The sequence below is a fragment of the Tupaia chinensis genome, unplaced genomic scaffold (genome assembly GCF_000334495.1).
Source record: "Tupaia chinensis unplaced genomic scaffold, TupChi_1.0 Scaffold149448_1, whole genome shotgun sequence".
NCBI classification, from domain to species: domain Eukaryota; kingdom Metazoa; phylum Chordata; class Mammalia; order Scandentia; family Tupaiidae; genus Tupaia; species Tupaia belangeri.
This window is the reverse complement of record NW_006209292.1, coordinates 1,322,665-1,347,470: the sequence shown is the minus strand read 5'-3', so window position 1 is coordinate 1,347,470 and position 24,806 is coordinate 1,322,665. Positions and strand designations below refer to the sequence as shown.

Sequence of the window (24,806 nt, the reverse complement as noted above, 5' to 3'; positions counted from 1 at the left end):
CCACCGCCACCGCCACCGCCACAGCAGCAGCAGACAGACCATTCCTCGTTCCTTCTGCAGCAGATGATGCAGCAGCCCCAGCGCTTTCAGCGCTCAGTAGCCTCAGATTCCACACCTGCTCTGCCCAGACAGGTAAGACCTCTACCACCTGGCTGTGTTACTTTGTCTTGGAAATAGGAGCTGCACTTTCCACTATTGATACATGTTTTTGGAGGGCAAACCCAGGCCACAGTCCTCTCTGAGACTGGGCTGGACCCCTAGAAAGCTGGTGTAAGCCAGCTAATTCTGTGTGGTGAAAATGCAGTCTTAGTGAGGCTGCAGTTATGGTTTTAGTGCCTGTTCAAGTCCATCACCTTCCCTGACTGGACAGCCACACCCACAAGGCGCTCCCAGAGGAAAGAGCCAGGGGAGTGAGTCAGAACTGTGCAGAAACCCTGGCCTTGCACTGGTCCCTGTAGCAGGATTACTGAGGGCCTTTTAGGGTGCAAGGAACTTGCAAAGGAGCATTTAAGTCATGCTCCTGCTGGCACAAGGATGAGCACCGAGCCTCCTGGAAATGCCACAGCAAACATCCATGTCTGCACTGGATACTGAGGCAGGTCCCTTAGGGAAAAAGACACAGGTACTTGTAAAGCTGTCATCTCCATTCTACCGCTGAAGAAACTGAGGCTCAGAGAGTTGAAATGACCTGCCCAGAGTCACACAGTTAGCAAGGGACAGAGTAGAAACTGGAAGCTGGGCAGTCTTGCTCCAGAGCCTCTCACAGTACTGCTGACTTCTCCCTCTCCTTCACATCCTGCAATCTTTTCAGGCACTAAATGCAGCTGTTTTGAGTAGGGTGGTGTCTTCACAGTTTGCACTTTCCACTGCTCTGGTCCCTGCCCGTGTTTCTACTGCTGCCTAACAAGTTGTCCCAGGCATCCGCTTAAACCCACACGCGCATGTATTACCTCTCCTGGAGGTCAGGAATCCTGGCGTGGCTTGTCTGGGTCTTCTGAATCAATCTCTCGCCAGACCCTAGTCATCTCAAGATTCATCAGAGAAGGGTCTGCTTGTGAGCTCCCTTGTATGGTGGTTGGCAGGAAGAAGCTCCTTGCAAGTTGTCAGACTGAGGCCTCAGTGCTTCATGAATTATTGGCCAAAGGCTTCCCTCAGTCCCTACCAAATGGCCCTTCAGAGAGCACCTCTCCATGTGGCAGCTGGCATCATTCGAGTAAGCAAGATGTAGCATGCCAGCTAAGTGGGTAAGGGGCACGGGTGTCAGCAAGTTCGCAGTCACAGCCTTTACAGCTTAGGCCACAAAAGAAACATCCTGCCACTTGGGCTGCATTCTTGCCACTGGATGTAAGTCGGGGGTTATAAGCAGATGTGGGCACCAGGAGGCCAGGTTCAGGGGCCGTGCCACATGTCTGCCCATGCAGAACATGGCAGTCACCACCCCTTCACTGCATACTGTCACCCCTGCCCAAGCACAGGCCCCCTTGAGTCTTTTCCTGAATTCAGACAGTTGACCCTAACTGGTTTCCCAACAAGCTACCCATTGCTCTAAAAGCTGCCTTGCTAAAATGGTGACCTAGTCATGTTTCACACCTGCTCAGAGTCCCCTGTGCCACACAACCCGGCCCCACCAACCTCCTTGAACTTAGTATCCATCAGGCCTTGCCTTCGATCTTCACTTCTGTGACCTTGAAGTGCTTGTCTCGGCTTTTACGCCCGCCATCCCCTGCACCTGCCCTTCCCACCATCTCTCTTGTGCAGCTCCTGCAGCTTCTCAAGGCTCAGGCACCATCTCCTCCAGAAGGCTCCCCCTCAACCACCTTCAGTCCTTCCATTTCCTACTGTGTCTCCCTCTTCCATGGAGCAATCAGGGAGGAGATGTCAGTAAAGTGCCTGGCTTGGCCCAAGAGCAGCACAGGTCAGGGGCTGGCCTCTTACTTGAGAGCGCTGTCTGGCAGTCCCTGGAACATAACAGGGAGAGTGCCCAACATTGGGGAATGGCTGTCTGATGGGTGGTCCCATGAGGATGGCTGGCATGAGCAGACTGGAGACAGACAAAGCAGGTGGGCCAGGCGGGGCAGGCCCCTGCGGCTGGGGCCCTTGTGTGCAGTTCAGGAGCACTTTGGTTTGATTCTGTTATAGGGCTCCTCCTATCTGTTTGCATGGACTTCCGCAGCTAGCTCGGTGGAGCGCCAGAATCAACACTGGAACTCTTTCACTATCAGGCAAGACCCTCAGCCCGGAGACCTGTCACCATCTATCATTGTGAGCCTTTTTGGTTTGTTTTGTTTTCGGTTGGGTACATTTGTAGCCCGAGGGTACTGCCCCAAAGCAGCATCAGCTAGCTTGGAGAGAATTCTTAACAACTGGGGTTGTGATGATCACACCCAACCTGAGTTGCCTGAGTTGGGTGGAGAAAGCATTCAGGAGCTGGCCAAGCAGCCACCTTCCTAAAGCTAGGAGGTGGGAGGTGTTGTGCCACAGTCGCCCTCCCAGCCAGTACTGGCCTGTGCCCATTGGCCAGGCATAGGGCTGGGCTCTGCATCTCACCTGCCTTTTCTCCTTTTACTCCTCAGAGACCGGGCTGTTATTATTTGCTTTACGTTTGAGAAGGGCACAGAGAAGTCACTAGTGTTGCCCATAATCACACAGCAAATCAGAGCTAGGACAAGGTGTCTGGCTACAGAGTCCATGCACATAGCCTCATGTGCCGACCTGCCTCTGGAACCTTTCACTCCTACTCTAACCTCCAGACTGTTTCCCCCTCTGTGAAATGAGTCTGCTGATAGATGGTTTGAGGATTAAATGTACTAATATATCTAAAGCATCTCCAAGAGGGTCTGGCACAAAGCATATCCCAATCAAGAGTTTGCTACCACTGTGACTCTGACTCCTGATCCTGAGCCCCCAGATCTGGTTTCTCGGACTAAGAATGTGAGCAGTACCCTCTCCAGACCCCATGCTATCCCTCAGGTTGACAGGAGTGGCAAGGCCTTCCAGCTTCATGGGCTCTTCCTGCTCCAGGGCTGGCTTTACTTTGTAAACTCACACTCTCACTACATCCCTCTCCCAATACTCTGTTCTCCATATGGCATTCTTCCATCCAAATGCACTGAGAAGGCCTTGAAGCTGCACACATCAGCAGCCCCCTGTTCTTTTTCATGGCTCCTCCCCATCAACTTTAAGGCCTAAGAACTTAGCTGTGATCATTCTTCCAGAGCAGAGTAGAAAAAGGATGAAAGACGCAAGTGTTGGTACCAATGTGGAAGGATAGATGGCAACACCAGTGGAGAGAAAGTGCATGCTTCTCACTTCCAGCAGAGTGAACAAACTTCCTAGGTTTTACTGATGGCCAAGCTGGGCCTTAACAGCCTGGCTACCTATAACATGGCATTTACTAGCTTGCTGCACCTTCCACGGGTGGTAGTGATTGGGCATTCATTTGAATCTGGATCTTAGTTTTCTAAGGGAGCAATTTCTAAATGGAAGGTAAGAAATTAACTCTTCAATAAGCAAAAATTCAGATCCAGCGGCTTATAGGAGCGCAGTCTTATTTGTGGACTAGTTTTCTCAACTTGGGTAATTTCATTTTACCAGTTGAGTGAACAGTGCAACTGTTTAACATCCATGTTAAGCAAAAGGCTATGCCATCTGGCTTTAGGGCACAGTTCAGTGTCCAGGTTAAGTAAGGGCACTGGAGACAGACGGGATTGGGGTTCATCTCTGGTTGCTGACACAGACTAAGCTGGGTGTTGAAACATTGTTACTTAGCCCCCTAAGCCCTTGCTGAAAGTAAGGAAAGGAATAGTCTCTGGCACATAGGACATTGTGAGAAGAAGGGGATAACAACCTGAAATTCCTTAGGACACTGCCCATCACACGCTGTGCTTAGCTAGGGGTAGCAGGGACTTCCGGACTTAGATCTGAAACCCCTGGGGCCAGGTGAATTTCCAAACTCAGAACATTTAGGACTTCATAAAGGTAATACAGTGCAAATGCTAAATATCACACAACCCTCCAGTGGAATCTGGGACAGCATTTTATTATTTTTACAGAGAAATATTCATATTTAACTAAGTCCAGGTCACATTTTGCCCCCAAGTAAAATTTACAAAAATAAAATTGGCTTTCAGAACTTCTTGGAATTGAAATTACAGATGAGAGAGATGGCCCTGGAATTATTAAGGGTGGGATCTTTAACTCCTTCTAGAGTCATGACACCCTGGTTTGTTAAGATTCTAATGAACTATATTCCACCCCTCTGCCCCAAGGCTGGGTGACATATCTCTCCAGCGGGAGAGAAAGTCCATGCTTCTCACTTCCAATGGAAGTGAGGCAAAATTACTTTTGTTTCCATAATTTGATGTGTCTTCTTCCTGAACACTGTTGGAGATACCTTAGTGTGTTGCAAAATTCAGGTTTAGAACTTGCTTCAGTTTTAGCCATCAGTCACTAGCAAATGAAATTTATATTTATTCAAAGACAAAACAAATTCATCAAGGATTGGATGGTGCACTGTAGGATAATGGGGATAACACATGCATTTGAGCCCCACTCAGGTCTGCAGAGCTGGGAGTGTAACTTCTTGAGGAGGAGGGACGTGGATGGTGGATGGTGGCCAGTTGGCTTATGAACAAAAAAGCCTGTAATGTGATCCTTGAGGCAGAGAAGCCTTGAGGCACAGGGGAAAGGGAGGAGCTGCAGACAAATAGATCAAGGAGGTGGAAGTGGCTAGGTGGAGTGGCTATCTGGAGTCCCAGATCCTGTGGCTCAGAAAATATGCTAGGTGCATGTGAATGGGTGTCCAGAGAATTCCAAGAGAAAAATGGAGGAGAAAAAACTGCGGCATGACCATCATCCCTGGCAGGGACAGGGGAGAGGGAGTGCTTTCTCACTTTCGCTTTCTTTCTCTCTGCTGACTACACATGCTGTATAGCAAATTTGAAAAAGAAAGAAATAGACTAAAGAGGCATATGATGTTGTTTTGACAGATTTTGAGAGGGGAGAGGAAGGGTACTCAGGCCCGCCTTGGAGAAGGCTGGATTCAAGCCCTGGGGTTTGACTCAAGGCCAAATTTGAGACAGTCCAAGCTATGGATCACTTGGATACAAATCCTAGCTCTGCCTGGGAGTCTTCCCTGGGCAAGCTAGGCTTCTGTCTACCCATCTGTAGAATGGAGATATGAGTATACCTATCTCATGAGGCTGCTGTGAGGATTAAATGAAATGAGGCAAAAGCAGTTGGCAGAGGGCCCAGCACACAATTGTACTGTGGGTGTTAGCTGCCACTATTTCAGGAAAGTTACCAAAACTCTGAACACCAGGAACCCAGCAAGATGAGTTAAGACTGCCTCAGCTCAGCATCCTCTGATTCCATGTGATTTGGAAAGGAAGGGAATGGGGGTGCTCAACCCCTGTTGGGCTACATGTTCAAAGAAAGCTCTTGAATGGGTGGCTCTCCAGTGCAGGTGTCAGGGTGGACATTTGTCAGATCTCTGAGGAGCACCAACACAGCAACAGAAGTTGGTAAGCAGATGAAAGCCAGGCTGCATTTTCTTGAGAACCCCTGGCCAATGGGAAGGTGCCAAGAGCCTTAGGATATGGAATTACAGCACCTTTGGGTGGGCAGAGAGGAGGAGTAAGGGGCAGCCCATTTGGCCTAAAGCCAACTTGGGTGTAACCCCAGCTGTCAACAGAGGGCTGAGGGCTGCCTGCCATTGCAAGCCCCAGGCCTAGGGCCTGCTGCTGAAGTACGGAGTAGTATACAGAATGGAGTGCATGTACACAGTGGCTGAGTGGGGGTAGATGTGCTGGTTTGCCCAGCAACAATGCCACCAGGAATGCTGGTTCTGCCTAGCCATGGCATTGGGGCTTGGCATTGCTTGTCTGCCTGTGTTTTTAAAGCCTGGTGTCAGATAAGTGCCACAATATGTAGATCATCCATTCTAACAAGATGCCTCCTCTCTCCTCTTCCTTCCCCAATCTTCACCATTCACATCACCTCCAAGGCTTGCAAGAAGAATCTTTGTGGAAAGCCAAGCAATATTTAGATTTGGACTTCCAAAGCTAGGCTATCCAACTGAGTAGAGTATAACATTAACTTATTGCTGTCTTTATTAGTACCAAAATTTAATTTCTTTACATTCAAGCCATGCTCTCCCATTGAAAACAAAAATGATCAAACAACAGTTGGGAAGCCAAGAAAATTCTCTGTGTTCTGATCAAGATTACTCTGCAGTTGGGAAGCCAAGAAAATTCTCTGTGTTTTGTTCAAGATTACACAGGCTAAATTTTCAGCTAGAAAGTCAGAGGAGATCACAAGTGATCCTCTACCTACTCTCAGAATTGCTCATTAGCCTTTTTTCAAAGTGTCCATTATCTTGCTGAAACAAACCCTTTACCCCCCACACACACACACCACCCCCCCAAAAAAATCAGCTGCACCACATATTGCCAAGGAAGGGTCTGTCACTGTGGCTTCCCTGGGCTACTCTCTGGTTTCAAGGGTAAAGGTTGGGGGAGAGCAGCTGCTGGAGAAGGTTCTTTAGGTTTTCTGTTTTCTGATTCTGGTATGGAGCACCATAGAGTTAATTTCAAAGGTTAGTTCTGCTGAAGTCCAAAAGTAGAGGCCTCTGGGGGGATCTCAGGGAAGCTGGGTCATCAGCTGACAGCCAAGGAAAGGTCTTAACTTGCCAGTGAAGGATGGCATCAGAGAGTCATGCTTCTTGGAGCCCAAGGGCAGGAGCCCAGGGCTGACCAGTGTGGCCTTCTGACCCACATGGCTTTCTAACCCAGACATGGAAATATAGTCCTCTGAGATGAGCATCCAAGTGTTATGTTTGAACATACAAACTTGGTTTTTTTTCTTTGCCTTCTAAACAGGGCTTTGAAGAGTTATTTAGGTTTTGCTTGTTTTGTTTTGAGATTCATTTCAGATTTTTATGTAAAGTTTCCATCATAATGTACCACCTTTGCACCACACACCACCCTCTACCACCCACTCTCTACCTTTGACTCCTCTCCATTACACTCTGCTATATACACTCATCCTCTCTACTAACATATCTTCAGGTCATTCAGTTTCTGCCACAGAGTGCAGATATTCAGCCCATACTGAGTGGGGATATTCAGTGTGTGTCTTTCAAAGTCCGGCTCACTTCACTCAACATTCTATATTCATCCACTTTCAGTGAAATGATAAGGTCTCATTGTTTCTTATAGCTAAGTAATATTCCAGTGTTTATAAGCCACATAAACCCAGTCATTTTTCTTGGACATTTAGGTTGATTCCATGTTTTAGTAATTGTGAATTCTGAAATAAAACATGGATGTGCAAATGTCTTTCTGAATGAGTGTTTTTCTATTCTTTGGGTAAACACCAAGGAGTGGGATTACTGCATCATATGGTAGTTCTATTTGTAGGTTTTCGAGGAACATCCATATTGTTTTCCACAGAAGTTGTACTAATTTACATTCCCACCAACACTGTAAGAGGGTTCCCCTTTCACCACAGCCTCACCAGCATTGTGCTTCTTCATTTTTCTTTTACCCTAACCAATCAAACAGGAGTTAAATGTTATCTCATTGTGGTTTTCATTTGCATTTCCCTTATGACAAGAGACTTTGAACATTTTTTTCATATGCCTTTTGGCCATTTGTTAGTCTTCTCTGGAGAGTTGTCTATTCAATTCATTTATCCATTTTTGATTGGATTATTCTTTTTAGAGATATTTTTTACTAGAGAGACAGAGATACAGAGAGATAGAAAGTGAGAAATCACTCCCCAGGGGGGATAGCCACGGAGCAATCCATTCTCCTCTCAGGAGTTTAGGCACGCAGGCACATGCACCCAGCATGAGTTTTAAGCCACTGATTCCAGGACTTGAACTACAGCCGACTTTGTGGGAGTCCTGCAACATAACCATTATGCCATCCACTGGTCTTGGATTTTTCTTTTTTTCATGGGTGAGCTGCTTGAGTTCCCTATATATTCTGTTTATCAATCTCTTGTCTAAGAAATAATTTGCAAATATTTTCTCCCATTCTGAGGGTTGCCTTTTCACTTTAATCATTTTTTCCTTTGCTGTGAGGAAGCTTTTTAGTTTGCTTTAATCCCACTTGTCTATTTTGGGGATTATTGTCTGTGCTTTAGGGGTCTCATTTAAGAAAGCTTTGCCTACTCCAGTGTCTCTGAGAGTTTCCCCTAAGTTTTCCACAAATAGTTTTATTGTCTGAGGTCTTAGGTTCAGATCTTTGATCCATTTTGAGTTGACTGTTGTTAATGCTGAAAGACAGGGGTCCAGTTTCATTTTTCTGCAGGTGAATATTCAGTTCTTCTCACACCATTTGCTGAAAGGATTTTCTTTTCTCCACTGCATTGTCTTGCACCCATTGTTAAAGATCAGTTGGATGTATGATTTTGTTTTGTTTTGTTTTGTTTTCTGGATTCTCTATTCTGTTCCACTGGGCTATGTGTCTTATTTTTGTGCCTCTACTACACTGTTTTGGTTACACTGCTTCGTGATATCTTTTGAAGTCTGATATTGAGATGCCTCCTATTTCAATTCTTTTTGCACAGTATTGCCTTGGTGATCAAAGGTCTTTTGTGGTTCCAGATAAATTTTACTATTGTTGTTTCTATTTCTGTGAAAAATGTCACCTGGCAGTTGGATATGAATTTCACAGAATATGTAAATTAATTTGGGTAGAGTTGACATTTTTATTATTTTGGTTCTTCCAATCCAAAACCATGGAATATTCTTCCATTTTTTGGTATTATACTCTAATACCAAATACTCAGTGTCTTTTTTCCCCCCATTTTTTCATAGTTTTACTTGTAAAGGTCTTTTATGTCTTTAGTTAGGTTTATTCCTAGGTATATTACTCATTTTGTGGCTGTTATCAATGGGGTTGTTTTCTTCCATTCTGTCTCAGTCTGTTCATTGTTGGTGTGTAAACATGTTACATATTTTTGTGTATTGATTTTATATCCTACTTTACTGAATTCATTTATCACTTCTATGAGGTTTTTTGTGGATTTCTTTGGATTTTCTATGTCTATAATCATATCATCTGCAAATAGGGACAGTTTAGTTTCTTTTCCTTTCTCAATGCCTTTCATTAGGTTGTCAAAAATGCCATGCCATGTTTTCTATACAAAAATACATCATGACTTTTCAGATAACCCAATATTTTTCTCTCTTGTCTGATTGCATTGGCTAAGACTCCCAACACTCTGTTGAAAAGGAGAGGAGAAAGTAGGAAGCTTTGTCTTATTCCAGTTTTTAGTTGGAAAGCTTTCAGATTTTCTATTTTGGTGTGATGTTAGCAATAGTTCTGTTGTATTTGGCTTTTACTGTGTTGAGGAATGTCCCTTCTCCCCTATTTTGCTGAATCTTGATCATGACAGGATGTTATATTTTACCAACAGCTTTTTCTACTTCTATAGGTATGATAATATAGGTTTTATCTTCCTTTATTTCCATTAATGTGATTAAATTTATTATTTTGTATATGTTGACCCATTCTCTCATCTCTGGGATAATGCCTACCTGGATGTGGTCTATAATTTTAATATGCTGTTGAATTCAGTTTGTAGTATCTTGTTGAGAATTTTTGCATCAGTATACATCAGGGATATTGGTCTGTTGTTTTCTTTTTTTGTTATGCCCTTGTCTGGTTTTGGTACCAAGGTACCAAAATGGAGGTTTCATAGAAAAAATTTGAGAGGATTTCTTCCTTTTGAATGTTTATAAATAGTTTGAGGGGAATTAGTATTAGCTTCGCTTGAAACGTTTTGTAGAATTCAAAAGTGAAGCCATCAGACTTAGGCTTTTTGTTGTTGTTGTTGGAAGATTATTTATACTGATTCAATCTCATCTCTTTTTAGTGGTCTATTCAGGCTTTCTATGTCATCCTAATTCAGCCTCAGTAATTTGTATGTGTCCAAAATTTGTCCATCTCATCTAGATTTTCTAGTTTGTTGGCATATAGTCACTCATCTAGATTTTCTAGTTAGTGGGCATATAGTCACTTGTGGTATTCTCATAATTTTTTGTATTTCTGACATATAAGTTGTAATATTACCAGCTTCATTACTTATTTTACCTATCTGGTTTCCTTCTCTGTTTTTATTTTCATTAATCTAGCTAATGGTTTGTCAAATTTTTTATCCTCTCAAAAAACTTTTGGTTTCATTAATTTTTTTGTATAGTTATATTCCTTCATTTATTTCACCTCTAATTTTTACTATTTCTATTCTAATATTTTTGGAAATGTTTTTTTTTTCTGCTCTCTATTCTAATATTTTTGGAAATGTTTTTTGTTGCTGCTCTTCTAGTTCCTTGAGATGTGACATTAAGTTATTTATTTACCATCTTTTTATATTATTTTTCTTGTGAGCACTAATGTCTATAACCTTCCCTCTCATGACTGCTCTTGCTGTGTCCCAAAGGTTATGGAGAGTGGTGTGTTCATTATTGGTGATTTTAATGAATCTTTTTATTTCAGTCCTAATTTCTTCAGTCGTTTGAAAGTCATTCAGGAGTAGGATGTTTAGTTTCCATCTTTTTGTGTGTTTTCAAGAGGACTTTCTGTGTTTGATTTCAGGTTTAAATCCATTGTCATCTGAGATGATGCTGAATATAGTTTCTATAATTATAAATGTGTAGAGGCCTGTTTTATGGCCTATTATGTGGTTAATCTTTGAAATAATTCCATATGGAGATGAGAAGAAAGTATATTTTGTAGTTGCTGAGTGGCACTCTCTATATATGTCTATTAGGTCCATTTGGTTTATGGTGTCAATTAGCTCCTGTGTCTCTGCTCATTTTATGTCTAGATGACCTGTCCAGTGGTGACAGTGGTGTGTTGAAATCCCCAATGATTAGTGTATTACAGTCTTTATCTCCTTTTCAATCTAGTAGTCTTTATTTTATGTATTTGTGTGTCCTGATATTGGGTGCATAAATACTTAGGATTGTTATATATTCTTGGTGAATTAATCCTTTTAGAACTATGTAATGTCCTTCTATCTTCGTACTCTTTTTCTCTTAAAGTCTACTTTGTCTGATATCAATATCGCAATCCTTGCCTTTTTTCATTTTTGTTGGCATGAGATGAATTTTTACAGTCCTTCACTTTCAGTCTATGTATGCTTTTTTTCAATGAGGTGCGTTTCTTGTTAGAAATAAATAGAGAGTTTCTATTTTTCATCTATTGAGACTATCTCTGTCTTTTCAGTTCTGAAATTTAATCTGTTAACATTCAGTGTTATTATTGATATGTGTGGCCCTAACCCTGTCTTTTAGTTATTTGTTGTTGTTTTGCTGTTTTTTGTTTGGTTGGTTTGTTTTTTGTTTTTGTTTGTTTGGTTGGTTGGTTGGTTTTGGGTTTTTTTCCAGCTATGGTATTCCTTTAAGTATTTCCTGAAGAGGTGGGCCATTTTTGATGAATTCTTTCAGCTTTTGTTTATCCAGGAAATTTATTTCTTCTTCTCATGTGAAGGATAATCTTGCCAGGTACAGTATTCTTGGCTGAAATTGTTTTTCTATGATAGTTTTAAATATGTCTTCTCATTCTTTCCTTGCCTATGGTGCTTCAGTTGAGATGTCCAATGTTACTTGGCATTCTCTTGTCATTTTTTACAATATTGACTTTATCTTTTATTTTTACCGGTTTTGCTATTATGTACCTTGGAGAGGATCTTTTTATTTTAAATCTACTTGGTGGTCTTTATATTTTCTGGATTTGTATTTCATATGCCCCTCTAAATTAATATTGACTTTGTCTTTGGTTTTTACCAGTTTTGTTATGAGTGCCTTGGAGAGGATCTTCTTATGTTAAATCTATTTTGTGTTATTTATAGTTTCTGGATTTGGATTTCATATGCCCCTCTAAATTAAGTTTTCAGTTAAAATATCATGAAAGAAATTTTCTAATCTTCTACCCATCTCTTCACCTTTTGGAATACCCATTAAATGAAGGGTCAGCTGTTTAATAGTGTCTAGAATTTCTTGTATGTTGTCTTCTTCTCTTTTGTAAATTTTAATTAATTTATTTTTTTTTAAGTTTTCTATAGGCTACATGTGTTCACCAGAAAGAGCGAGAGAGAAAGAGAAAGAGAGAGGGAAAGTTAGAAAGCAAGCCAGCAGGTCTGGGACTCAAACCATGGTCGGCCATGTGAGAGTCTAATGCCTTAACCACCATACCACCAGCTGGCCCCTGTTGTCTTTATTTTTAATGGTTATGTTTACGTTCTTCTCAGTTGCTTGGACTAAGTCAAAAGTTTTGTCTTCAAGATCAGAGATTCTTTCTTCTGCATGTTCAAATCTTCTGTTAATACTTCAAAAGGAGGTTTTGATTTCCTGCATCATATTCTTTAGCTCCATAAGTTCTGTTTGATTATTTGCAGGGTGTTTTTCTCTTTATGGAGTTCCTTCGTCAATTCATGGAATGATTTTCTTATCTCCTAGAGTTGGTTGTGTTTTGTTTTCTATCTCATTGCATATAGTTATACTAAATATTCTGAATTATTTTTCTGACATTTCTCTGTGATGTTTGAGATTTACTCGTTGTTGATGAGTTATTTTGTTCCTTTAGGGTAGAAGTATTTCCTGGTTTTCTCATGTTTTTTGAGGCTCTGTTGTGATTTTAGGCATCTGGTGATTAACTCACTTCCTGCTACTCTGGAGTAGGTTTCTGTAGCTGTGTGTACATGTGCTTCCCTTTGATGTGAATTAGCTTTGTACCAGTTTTCCTTTTCTATTGTGGGTGGCAGTGTGATATCCACAGTGGTAGTTTAGGGTTCAGTTTCACTAAGAGGCATTTCTCTCCTTTACTGCTCCAGGGAGAGAAATCCTGCAAAGTCACACAATGTGCAGATGTTTGTCTCCTATATATTCTAAACGTTCTGGTCCCTATGTGGCTGGAGATGAGATGAGAAGCTAGAATGTGAGGTGGCTTGAATTGCATTGGATGAGGCAGCCCCTCCTCCCACACCTTAGGCTGGGCAGAAGACTTTGGTGATGAGCTGGGGCTAGGTGGCCCTGCTTTCCCTCTGTTCATGGATGGGCCAGAGCTAGTTAGTTTAAGGAGACTTTTTGGCTGCTTTGGGAGGCTAAGATTAAACAGAGTTTAAGATTCATTTTGAAAATATGCTGACTAATCCCTCCATATGGAGACAGTTTTGTTTACATTGCTCCGAATTGTCAGTAAATGAAACGACCTGGACCATTGAATTTGGGAAACGCAGACTCACAACTTGGTGCTACTGTTACCAAGCATCGAAAATAAATTGTTTTCATTTTCTTTCTGTTGGGTTCTGAGAGCCGTTAATAATCCTCCACCTCAAGGCTATGTTCCTTTTTCAAAAAGCAGACATTTAAAATGAGCTGCTTATCTAATGATAGCCTTTAAGTGTTGACCCCTTTTTCTGTCATCTCCTAAGGCCTTGACACTGGCATGCAAAGGAGAAAGTGAGGTCCTTGACTAATGCCCAAACAAATCTTTTGAAAATTGACACACCCAGTCACTATGTCCCTGGCTTGAAAGACCTTTGATTTCGGCCTCTTGGGGCTCAGCTATGGCTGCTTCTTGATCAGAGCTGTCTTTTCCAGTCTGCTTTCCATTTGATAGTTAGATCCTCCGGCACAGGAAGGTACCTTATATAGCTCTGTAATTGTGAGCTGGAGGACTCTTTGAATAGCTGAGTGGAAAAAGCAGGGGACAGTAGACTGATGAATGAGTTGCATCTGGTAGACTTTGCATGAAATGTCAAGTTCTTGAGACTATTTTGAGGATTTTGGAATGATTAGTGACAGAAATTCCCAGTCTTCATAGCTTAGGAACCTGATGAATTCATATTCACATGTTGGACAGAAGGAAGCATTTCACATCTGCATATGATTACTCTGTCTTTTTGTTTTTGTTTTTTTTTGTTTTTTGTTTTTTTTTGGTCTTGTTCAGTCTCTTGTCCTAATACAACACTGGTGCAATACATTTTATTTCTTCACCTTCTAACAAACATCCAGCTCTATGCTTCCAGTGGTAATTTGCACTGGCTGTTCTGTTGTTACTACTGTTATTGTTGTCATCATCATTTATTGCAATTTACAAGAATAAAACAAGACTTCTGGCTGCCATTTCACATACCATGGTAACAACAGCACATGATAAGAAAGGAAAAAAAAAAAGCTAGCTTAGAAATTGAGGCCACTCATGTTATTACTTATCCCAGTTAAGATTCATTCATACCACCCAGGGACAGTACTGATATTTCTAAATCGATCTACTGCTGTCAGTTCTGAGAGAGCAAGTGATCTTCACTCATGCAGTGTGCTTATAACTCTTATTCCTTATTAATTAGCACAGTACCAAGTGAGCCTGTTTTCAAAGCTGTTCAGATATGTTCTTCTCCTGTTAGGCTAGAGATGCAACTCACAAGAACACTTGGTTATATTTGAACAAGCTCCCATCACTGGTTTAAAAAATATAAGAGAAGCCAGCAGGTGGCCTAGTGGATGGAGTGCTGGACTCCCACATGGCCAACTGCAGCTCAAGTCCCAGATCTGGAGACTTGAAACTCACACCAGGCACATGTGCAGGCATGCCTCAAATCCCAAGAGAATGAAAGAGAAGGGATTGTAGCTTGGCCACCCCCTCCGGAGGTGATTTTCACTTTCTCTCTGTCTCTCTGGCAAACACTCCAACAAAAAAAAAAAAAAAAAAAAAAAAAAAAAAAAAAAAAAAAAACTCTCTTAAAAATATATATATCATATGGGACCAGCAGTTGGCACAATGGCTATGTCGTTGGACTCCCATGTAGCCAACTGCAGTTTGAGTCTTAGATTCAGTGACTTAAACTCACGCTGGGCGCATGTGCATGCGTGCCCAAGATCCTGAGAAGAGAATGGAGAAGGGATTGTGGTGTGGCCATCCCCCCAGGGGATTGAATTCTTGGCTTTTGTCTCTTGTCCTGAGTGCACGCACCCTATAGCAAAAACCTCTCCCCCCCAAAAAAATGTATATCGTGTGTGTGTGTGTGTGTGTGTGTGTGTGTGTGAGCTATATCATTGATTTCTTTTATTTTCTTTGTTAGCTTTTTTTTTTCTGAGAGAGATTTTTGCTATAGTGTGCTCACCAGAGAGAGAGGGAGAGACAAGAGACAGAAAGCAAGAAATCACCCCCAGAGGGGATAGCCATGCTGCAGTCCCTTCTCCTCCATTCTTCCCTTGAGATTTTGGGCATACATGCACACATGCCCAGTGTGAGTTTAAGCCACCTGGTCTGGTTTGCGGTTGACTACTTAGGAGTCCAGTTATGTACCATTATGCTATCTGCTGGTTCCCTTTGTTAGCTTTTAATTTGGAAGTATTTTATTTAGCAGGATAATTACATCCCAAGGAGGTTTCTTCCCCCAACCCTTACTCAGAAAGATCTCCTGACTGACTTTATCACTCTATAAATTACTATAGTTTAAGACTGATATAGACCAAAGAATCATAAAAAGGTTGAGAGAGCAGCGTTTGACAATGGCCTTGACCATGTCCATTCTCTGAATTCATGTAAATCTGGAATTATACAGATATCTTCTCCTTGGATTTTTCCTTGACAGCCAGTGGGCAATACCTCTCTTCTAAGCTCTGTAGTTACCTCACGGTGCAAAAGCCAAGATTATAACCAAGAACTGGTCCTTTGATAAGACTGTTAGTTGAGACAGCTATAAGTGTCACAGTAGTGACACAATGCTCTGCAATACTAGACTCACATGAGAGGATCCTGGGTTCATGTTCCAGAGTGTCCTTGTACACACTGAGGGCACACATGCATGCCCCTGATCCAGGCTGGCTAAGGTTGAGGGTGGATCACAGTGTGAGACCCTTTTAGTGATCTCTCTCTCTCTCTCTCCCTTCTTCCCTCTCTCTCTCTCTCCATCTCTCTCTCTGGAGAACTAAATAAATGGGAAAAAAAAACAGTTGACTTTCAGTATGATGCAGTGGCCTTAGAAATTTACTAGACTCCAGCAAGTCCTGATGCTAGCCAGAAATTTGCTTGTAACTTGTCACAGCTTGATTGACATCCAGCACAGCTTGATTGACATCCAGTTCAGAGTATAGAGTTCCTCTCCTTGCTCCATTTTTTTTTTCTCCTTGCTCCATTTTTGAGACCAATTACAAAAACTTGAGGTTGGTCAACATTGTAGTACAGCGTGCTCCTTAGGCTTAAGACTGCTTTAGAGATTTGAAGAGAGCTGTGACATTCCCACTGAGTCTTCTTTGCCCTCATCTTGGCTGCTTTCCTCTGAACTGGGTACAGTTCCACTAGGCTGAGGCACCTGAGATACTCCACGTGCATTTGGCCTGATAGAGAGGACAGCAGGAGGTTCATTCAAAAGCCAGTGGGCGATACCTCTCTTCTAAGTTTACAATCAACTTTGTTCCTCTTTCTCCATCCTCTTGCAGTATAGTGGCCACCTTCCCCATCTGCCCTGCCTAAGGTCATCATCCATGCCTCCAGCTCACAATTGTCCCACCCCTCTTCAGAGAACAGGTTCCCACTCTTCCAGTACATAAGTTTTTTTTGTTTTGTTTGTTTGTTTGTTTGTTTTCGCTATAGGGCATGTGCACTCGCCAGATAGACAAGAGAGAGATAGAGAGACAGAAAGTGAGAAATCACCCTCCAGGGGGGATGGCCATGCCGCAATCCCTTCTCCTCCATTGTCCTCTCGGGATCTTGGGCACATATGCACATGTGCCCAGCGTGAGTTTAAGCCACCAGGTCCGGAAATCGAACCACGGTCGACTACATGGGAGTCCAGTGACATAGCCATTATGCTAACTGCTGGTCCCATCTTCCAGTACATAGTTTTTTATACAATACTGTAATAGGGATTGAGAAAGAGAATGAACCTTCACAGTTATTTCTAACGTCATCCTACACAGCAACACTTTCACAGGCTTCTAATTTTTCCATTTACAGTTATTACCTTTGAAATCAATTCTTGACTTTCTGGTATGTTCTTGGACTTTTCAAGGCATTTAAAAATTCAGGAGTTTAGTGCCAATAATTGCTCCTAGGATTTAGCACTGCCTATTTTCTATAGATGAATTACTGTTTGGATCACCAATTATTTTCTTCACAGAAACCCACAAAGTACTTATTTAAGTTTGCATTGGAATTGAATATAATCCAGAAATTCTTAATGTTGTTATGTGACATTATTGCTTCTAAAATGTGTAACACATTCAACTGCTGTGTATTTAAGAGTTTGAGGACCATACTTGAGATCTGAATGAAGAGCCCAAAATAATGATATTTGATCACACCAGATGTTTTTGCTGGAGTGTGTTGAACAGATGCTTCCAGGTGTGTTTGATTTCTCTTTAAATGAACTGGTCTGTGGATAAAGAAGCATGACTCAAGATTGCACAGGGTTCAACAGGCCTCATGCTTTATCATTAGAAAAGGATTGTAGTGGAACCAGCAGGAGGTATGGTAGGTGTAACCAGCAGAAGGTATGGTAGTTAAAGGCACTATACTTTCACATGGCCGACCGTGGTTTGAGTCCAGGACCCGGTGGCTTGAAAATCACTCTGGGTGCATGTGCATACATGCCCAAAAAAATGCCAGGAGGAGAAGGGATTGTGGCATGGCCATCCTCCAGGGGTGGGGTGATTTCTCACTGTCTCTCTGTCTCTCTCCAGTAAGCACATGTACCTCATAGCAAAAAACCTTTAAATAAAGAAAGGAAAGAAAGTAAAAGAGAAAGAACAAAAAGGCTAGAGGTATTAAACAGGCCTCATGAACTCAGAGAGCAGAGGGGCCAGGCTAAGTTTTATGTCAGTTAAGATGTATTTAGTCACAAGTAGCAGATGACCCAGATCACACTGGCTTAAACAATAAAGGGGACTTACTGACCCCTATAAGTGAAAATCTAGTGGTTGTGCAGACTTCAAGGTCACTTTGAATCACAGTTCAGCGCTGTCACTGAAGATGCTATTTCTTTCTTCCTGTCTGCTCTGCCTTCTGCAGAGGCTGGCTACAAGGTTGGCTCCCCCTTGTGGGAACTTAATAGTCAACAGCAACTTCAGGGGCAAGTGGAAGTTTCAGGTCAGTTAAGTGCCCACCTCTGGAACCCTGAGTGAAGCCAAGTTTTTTTCCAAATATACAGGTGGTGTAAGACAGTTGAGGTCACCTGAATTAAATATTTTCTTTTTTTTTTTTTTGAGAGGTTTTTGCCATAGGGCATGTGTGCTCACCAGACAGAGAGAGACATAGAGACAGAAAGCGAGAAATCACCCTCCAGGTGGGATGGCCACACTGCAATCCCTTCTCCTCCATTCTCTTCTCAGGATCTTGGGCATGCACACACATGCGCCCGGCATGAGTTTTAAGCCACCGGGTCCAGGACTCGAACTGCGGTCAACTACATGGGAGTCCAGCAACATAGCCATTACACTAACTGCTGGTTCCATTAAATATTTTCTTGAAAATTAATTCTGATGCGATGTTATCCAGGCAACCAACAGCATTTGCAATCAGGCCCTTTGGCTGTCTCATCCTTACACTTCTTCCTTCTCATGCATGTACCTCCCCAAAGGCTCATCCCTGAGGAAAACCTATTGACCCCCTCCCCAAAGGAATTCATCTCTATTCTAGAAAACCCCAGTGATCCAAAATCTTCTGAATTTGATCCATATATAGCTCTCCATGTTTCAGGGTCCTTGGTTGCCATGTTCCCCTTAGCAGAGAAAGAACAAGAGTACAGAGAAAAGGGGAAGAAAACTCTTCCATTTGGAAAAGGGGAGACAGACAGAAACACAGTGGTCACATATCCATCATCCAGGACATACCCTGCTGGACAAGGGTAGCAAAGCTTCACTTGGGGCCAAGTGCTCCTTGGTTCTCTGGGACTCAGTCTCCTACTCTGTACAATGATAAGGGTTGATTGATTAAATCAGTGACTCTGACATTGGAATGTGCCCTGGAGAGTTTGTAAAAATGTAGATCATTGGGTTCCACTCTTAGAGTTTCTGTGTTTGTTTGTTTGTTTGTTTCAGAGTAGGTGGGGGGGACAGAAATTTGCATTTCTATCAAATGTCTAGGAGATGCTTAGAGCCCACCACTGTCAGGATGCCTGGCATAGCTGTAGACATGGTACTGGACATTTAGGAGAAATGGGCTATTCTGTGTTTCTTTCATACTCGCCACAGCCTGCCTCCAGGATCTGTGGCTTCCAGGTGTAGATCAAGACAGAACATCTCTGTAGGGTGAAGTCAATGTCCTCAGCTGATTCAGGCAGTAAGAACTGGAAGGTAGAGTGGGAAATCACCAGCAAAGGGTCAAGTCAGATCTCTGCCAGAGTTGGAGAGAGGCAGGTACCCAAAATACAGAATCAGGAAAATTATGTAGGGACATACCTGCTTCTTACACAACTTTTCAATCAACTACCCATGCCCCACCCCCCCATTCTGCTTCATCTCCCAGTTGTAGAGATAATCTTGGGCTCCTGTTCCTACACCCAATGAAGATTCTGCCATATAGACCGAGTTGGTTTTCAGCTCTCCCCTTTGCTGTCTTAGATTCCTTGGGGCTGTGTAGTCAGTTAACCCTGATCTAACTGTTTAGCTTTGTAAATTATGGCACTGTGATTTCCTTTCCTATTTTCTCTATCCTGCTGGGATTGTGTCTATAAAAATAAAACAAGGGGCCTGCAGGTGGCATGTTGGTTAAGGCGCTGAACTCCCATTGCCAACCATGATTCATGTCCTGGACCTGGTGGCTTGAAAATCATACTGGGCATGTGTGTGCACATGCTCAAAATTCCAGAAGAAGGAATTGAATTGTGGTATGGCCATCCTCCCTGGGGGGTGATTTCTCACTTTCCCTCTCACTGTCTCATCTCTCCTCAGCGAGTGCACACACCTTATGAAAAAAAAAAAAAGCAAAAACAAAAAACCCAGGGGCTGGCTCTGTGATGAAGCAATAATGGACTGCTTAAGAGAAGCCAGATCCCACATGGCAACCACAGTTCAAATCTCTTGCCCTTTACCCTGAAGCATTCTTGGTCATGTGCACAAGTACCCAAGATCTGATGAGCTAGAGGCCTGGAGGAAGAGGGTCATGATGTGACTGGACCCTGGTCAGAGTGCTCATCTCTCTCCCCCTTTCATGTCAGGTGTGGACACATGTGTTCTATCATGAATAGTGGAAATGAAATGTTAAAAACCAAAATAAAAAAAAACATAAACCCTTCCTGTAATTTTAATGGGACTTTGGGAGGGAGTGAATTTAGATGCATGCATTAAATCTGTCTAAATCCGGAAGTCTCCAAAGGAAATCCTGCCACTCCCTTCCTCAGTTGCCTGAACGTGACTATTAGTTGAATGGCTTCTTTGGAACCCTTAGACCTATCAGTGGTGCTTAATGTACCCAGCAAAGGGACACTAGGGAATTCAAGGCCAGGTGTGGGGGTAGGCTAGGTAGGGTGAGTATGTATAAAGGTTATGCTTTGGACATCAATTCATATTGAAAAACATGTTTAGCATTGTGATTTTAGAGTAAATGAGACCTAGGTTCAGCTTCCAGCTCTGCTACTTACTTACAATGGGACTTGGAGCAAGTTACTTGGCTTCTCTGAACCTTATTACTTTGTCTTCACCCTAATAACACTAATAAGTAATATTGGGCAAGTTGTTTAACCTCTTATGCCTCATTCTCTCATCTTTACCATGGGATCATGTAGTGCCTTCCTTGTAGGACTATTCCGAAGATTAATTAATTGAAATGATTCCTGGGAAAGAATTCAGTATCTTAAACTAAGTTCCAGAATATTTCTCGTATTACTCCCATTATCATGACCATTTATCTTTATTATTAGTCTATTTTATCAGAAGAGGCCTTGCTGAGCCATGTTGGACAGACCACACAAGAATGGTGTGTCTGATTTCAGGCCAGTCTGAGTAAAATTTATAGAATGATGCCTGGAACACTGTGAAAATGCTCAGCCCGTGGTGGGGGTATTATCATTAAATAATACTACTATCCATTATTAACTAACCTTCTTAGAATTCATGGGACATACCAGACACTGCATACGTATTCATTCAGTTCATTCTCACAACCACCACTACACTATGAATAACAAAGAATTATTAACCCCTTCACCTCCCTTTTAAAATTTGCCATGTAGTACATGCACTCACTGGACAGCAAAAAAGAGAGTGAGAGAAAGCGCCCCCTGGGGGGAATGGCCACACCACAGTCCTTTCTCCTTTCAGGATTTTGGGCACGCACATACATGTGCCTGGTGTGTGTGTGTGTGTTTTGGTTTTGGTTTTGTCTTTTATTAAGAATTATTTAGGTTTATTTATACATTTATTTATTTATTTATTTTTAATTTGACCAGAGACAGACAGAGTGAGAGAAAGAAAGAGAAAATGAGAAAGCAAGCTACCAGGTCTGGGACTCAAACCATGGACAGCCATGTGGAAGTCCAGTGCTCTTAACCACCACACCACCTGCCAGTCCCCTGCCTGGTGTGTTTTTGAAGTCACCAGGTCCATTTGGGATCCAGCCGCCTTAACTACTATGCCACAGAGCCATCATCCACTTCTTGCAAAGCAGCTGCTAATCTATGGGGCTTAGTCCTAACCTGAGCTTCTCGTACCAGAGCTCACCTGAGCTACAAAACAGTGTGGAATGTCACAGAATGGCCAAACCCACTGAGTTATTTCCAAGTGGACAAAGAAGCATCTGACTGCTCCTCTCCAGGTACAGAAAAGGAGCCTATGTACTTCCAAGCCTTAGCAGTTGCTTGATGTTTAGCCACTCTGCCAGTTCCCAACCTTGCCTGCCAATCAGGGACCTGAGCAAACTATCTCCACTTCTTTGTGTTGTAAACTAGGGGCATTCTACTGCAAATGCATGTGTGTACAGAGTTATGTGCCTTACACATAGTGTATGTGCTTAACATTATGTTCACCATATGATTATGGTCACTGGTTCTGGTTCTATTGATGGGTTTTTAAACCTACCAGCATTGAAAAGGGATGAGTAGATGTGCAAAAATGAGAGTAAAGGCTCAGTTTGTCATTGGCATCCATCCCAAAAGGAGATTGGTTTGTGCTCAACAGATTATAATCTCCTAAATTCCTGGGCCATCACACCATGCTAATAACAGAAGTTAGTTGAATTTTCTAAGTATTCACTGATCTCTTTGCCTATGCCAGGCACTCTGTGGCACCAGAGGGACTTAGAGATGACTAAGACTTGGCCCAGTTAGAATGTTTGGTCAGCCATAGGAGCTGGACCTCAAAGGAGGGGCAGAATTTCCAGAGTAAGAGGAGAAAGCTAGATCTCTAAGGACAGAATTCCCAAAGTAGAATCTTGTTTGCCCAGAATGGGCCAACCAAGGAGCACAGATGGCAACTGGTCTGACAAGCTGCAAGAAGGTGGGCATGACTGGAGGGTAGAGTACAGGACACACAGAATGCAAAGCCAGGCTGCCCAGAGGGTGGGACCAAGGGATGGGGAGTACCGGCAACATTGCCTAGCAGGATGTGCTTTCATCTCTCACCACCTGGGCCGACCTGATTCCAGCAAGTTCTCTGACATAGGAAGCTGTGAGTCTGGGAGGATGAATGAGTGTGAGCTCCAGAAATGGGGTGCCACAATTGGACCCTATCTATGTCATGGTCTAATTCTGTGAAATTCAGAGTGCTGTGAAACCAGCCAGCCCAAAAGAGCTAGCAGCCCACTGAATACCGACTTACTTGCTTTTCTGAGATGTACATTGGTCCCAAAGACATGTAGGGCCTTCAGAAACTTCATGGAAGGGTATCTCATGAAGAAAATTATGTGTGGATTTCAATATTTTTAAATTTCATTTTTCCACAAACTTTTAAAATCTCCCTGGAGAGATGGATTCATATTTAGAAAACTCAAGAAGTTGAAATGCTCCTAACTATTGGGTCATCTAAAAAGAAGGAGCCTATGTACTTCCAAGCCTTAGCAGTTGCTTGATGTTTAGCCACTCTGCCAGTTCCCAACCTTGCCTGCCAATCAGGGACCTGAGCAAACTATCTCCACTTCTTTGTGTTGTAAACTAGGGGCATTCTACTGCAAATGCATGTGTGTACAGAGTTATGTGCCTTACACATAGTGTATGTGCTTAACATTATGTTCACCATATGATTATGGTCACTGGTTCTGGTTCTATTGATGGGTTTTTAAACCTACCAGCATTGAAAAGGGATGAGTAGATGTGCAAAAATGAGAGTAAAGGCTCAGTTTGTCATTGGCATCCATCCCAAAAGGAGATTGGTTTGTGCTCAACAGATTATAATCTCCTAAATTCCTGGGCCATCACACCATGCTAATAACAGAAGTTAGTTGAATTTTCTAAGTATTCACTGATCTCTTTGCCTATGCCAGGCACTCTGTGGCACCAGAGGGACTTAGAGATGACTAAGACTTGGCCCAGTTAGAATGTTTGGTCAGCCATAGGAGCTGGACCTCAAAGGAGGGGCAGAATTTCCAGAGTAAGAGGAGAAAGCTAGATCTCTAAGGACAGAATTCCCAAAGTAGAATCTTGTTTGCCCAGAATGGGCCAACCAAGGAGCACAGATGGCAACTGGTCTGACAAGCTGCAAGAAGGTGGGCATGACTGGAGGGTAGAGTACAGGACACACAGAATGCAAAGCCAGGCTGCCCAGAGGGTGGGACCAAGGGATGGGGAGTACCGGCAACATTGCCTAGCAGGATGTGCTTTCATCTCTCACCACCTGGGCCGACCTGATTCCAGCAAGTTCTCTGACATAGGAAGCTGTGAGTCTGGGAGGATGAATGAGTGTGAGCTCCAGAAATGGGGTGCCACAATTGGACCCTATCTATGTCATGGTCTAATTCTGTGAAATTCAGAGTGCTGTGAAACCAGCCAGCCCAAAAGAGCTAGCAGCCCACTGAATACCGACTTACTTGCTTTTCTGAGATGTACATTGGTCCCAAAGACATGTAGGGCCTTCAGAAACTTCATGGAAGGGTATCTCATGAAGAAAATTATGTGTGGATTTCAATATTTTTAAATTTCATTTTTCCACAAACTTTTAAAATCTCCCTGGAGAGATGGATTCATATTTAGAAAACTCAAGAAGTTGAAATGCTCCTAACTATTGGGTCATCTAAAAAGTCATGACATACTTTTTCTATGCAAAAAATGCATCATGACTTTTCCAACAACCCAATCAATACCCTTCCTTTGGAGGTTGGTCCTCATACTTAACAGGGTGATGAGCAGATTCTTTTTCTAAGTAAATAAAATGGAGGAAACGCACATGCATTAGCTATAAATAAAGCTCCCGGTCCGCTGGAGCTCAGGCTGAATCTCATTTCTTATTTTATTTTTGAACTGGGGGTGGCACTGATCTGCATAGTGCCTGCACCCGATCAGCTCCATCTGCATGGATTTTGCCATACCCACTCTTTCTCTCTCTCTTTTTGTTTTAAATTTTATTTCTTTATTTCTATGATCTAGAGAGAGATAAACAGAGGAAGAAAGAGCTATCTCCGATAGGGTCTTGACACTGGAACTCACCCCTCAGCTTTAGCCATCCAAGAGCCTTGGGCACGTGCATGCCGGCATTCTCAGTAAAGTGTGCAGACTGGAACAGGGCACTTCCCATGTGGGGCAGCCCTGCAGAGCATTGCATTCCACTGCTCCACCACACTCCAGTGCTGCACACTGTCTAGCTCCCAGGCCTGCTCTCGAGTGCCGCTGAAGTAGAACTGCTCGTGCTGTTGGGGCATCTCTCT

The 24,806-nt window shown here is 42.7% G+C and overlaps 1 protein-coding gene across 1 annotated transcript in view; it reads left to right on the top strand.

Moving 5' to 3' along the window:
- The window catches only part of MAMLD1 (mastermind like domain containing 1), a 51,318-nt gene that overhangs the window by 16,476 nt on the left and 10,036 nt on the right, over nucleotides 1–24,806 (top strand). Inside the window, 3 exon segments of the mRNA XM_027769374.1 lie at nucleotides 1–20; nucleotides 23–132; nucleotides 2,140–2,262. The exon segment at nucleotides 1–20 is cut by the window's left edge and continues 1,570 nt beyond it. Coding sequence (XP_027625175.1) covers nucleotides 1–20; nucleotides 23–132; nucleotides 2,140–2,262 — 253 coding nt within the window.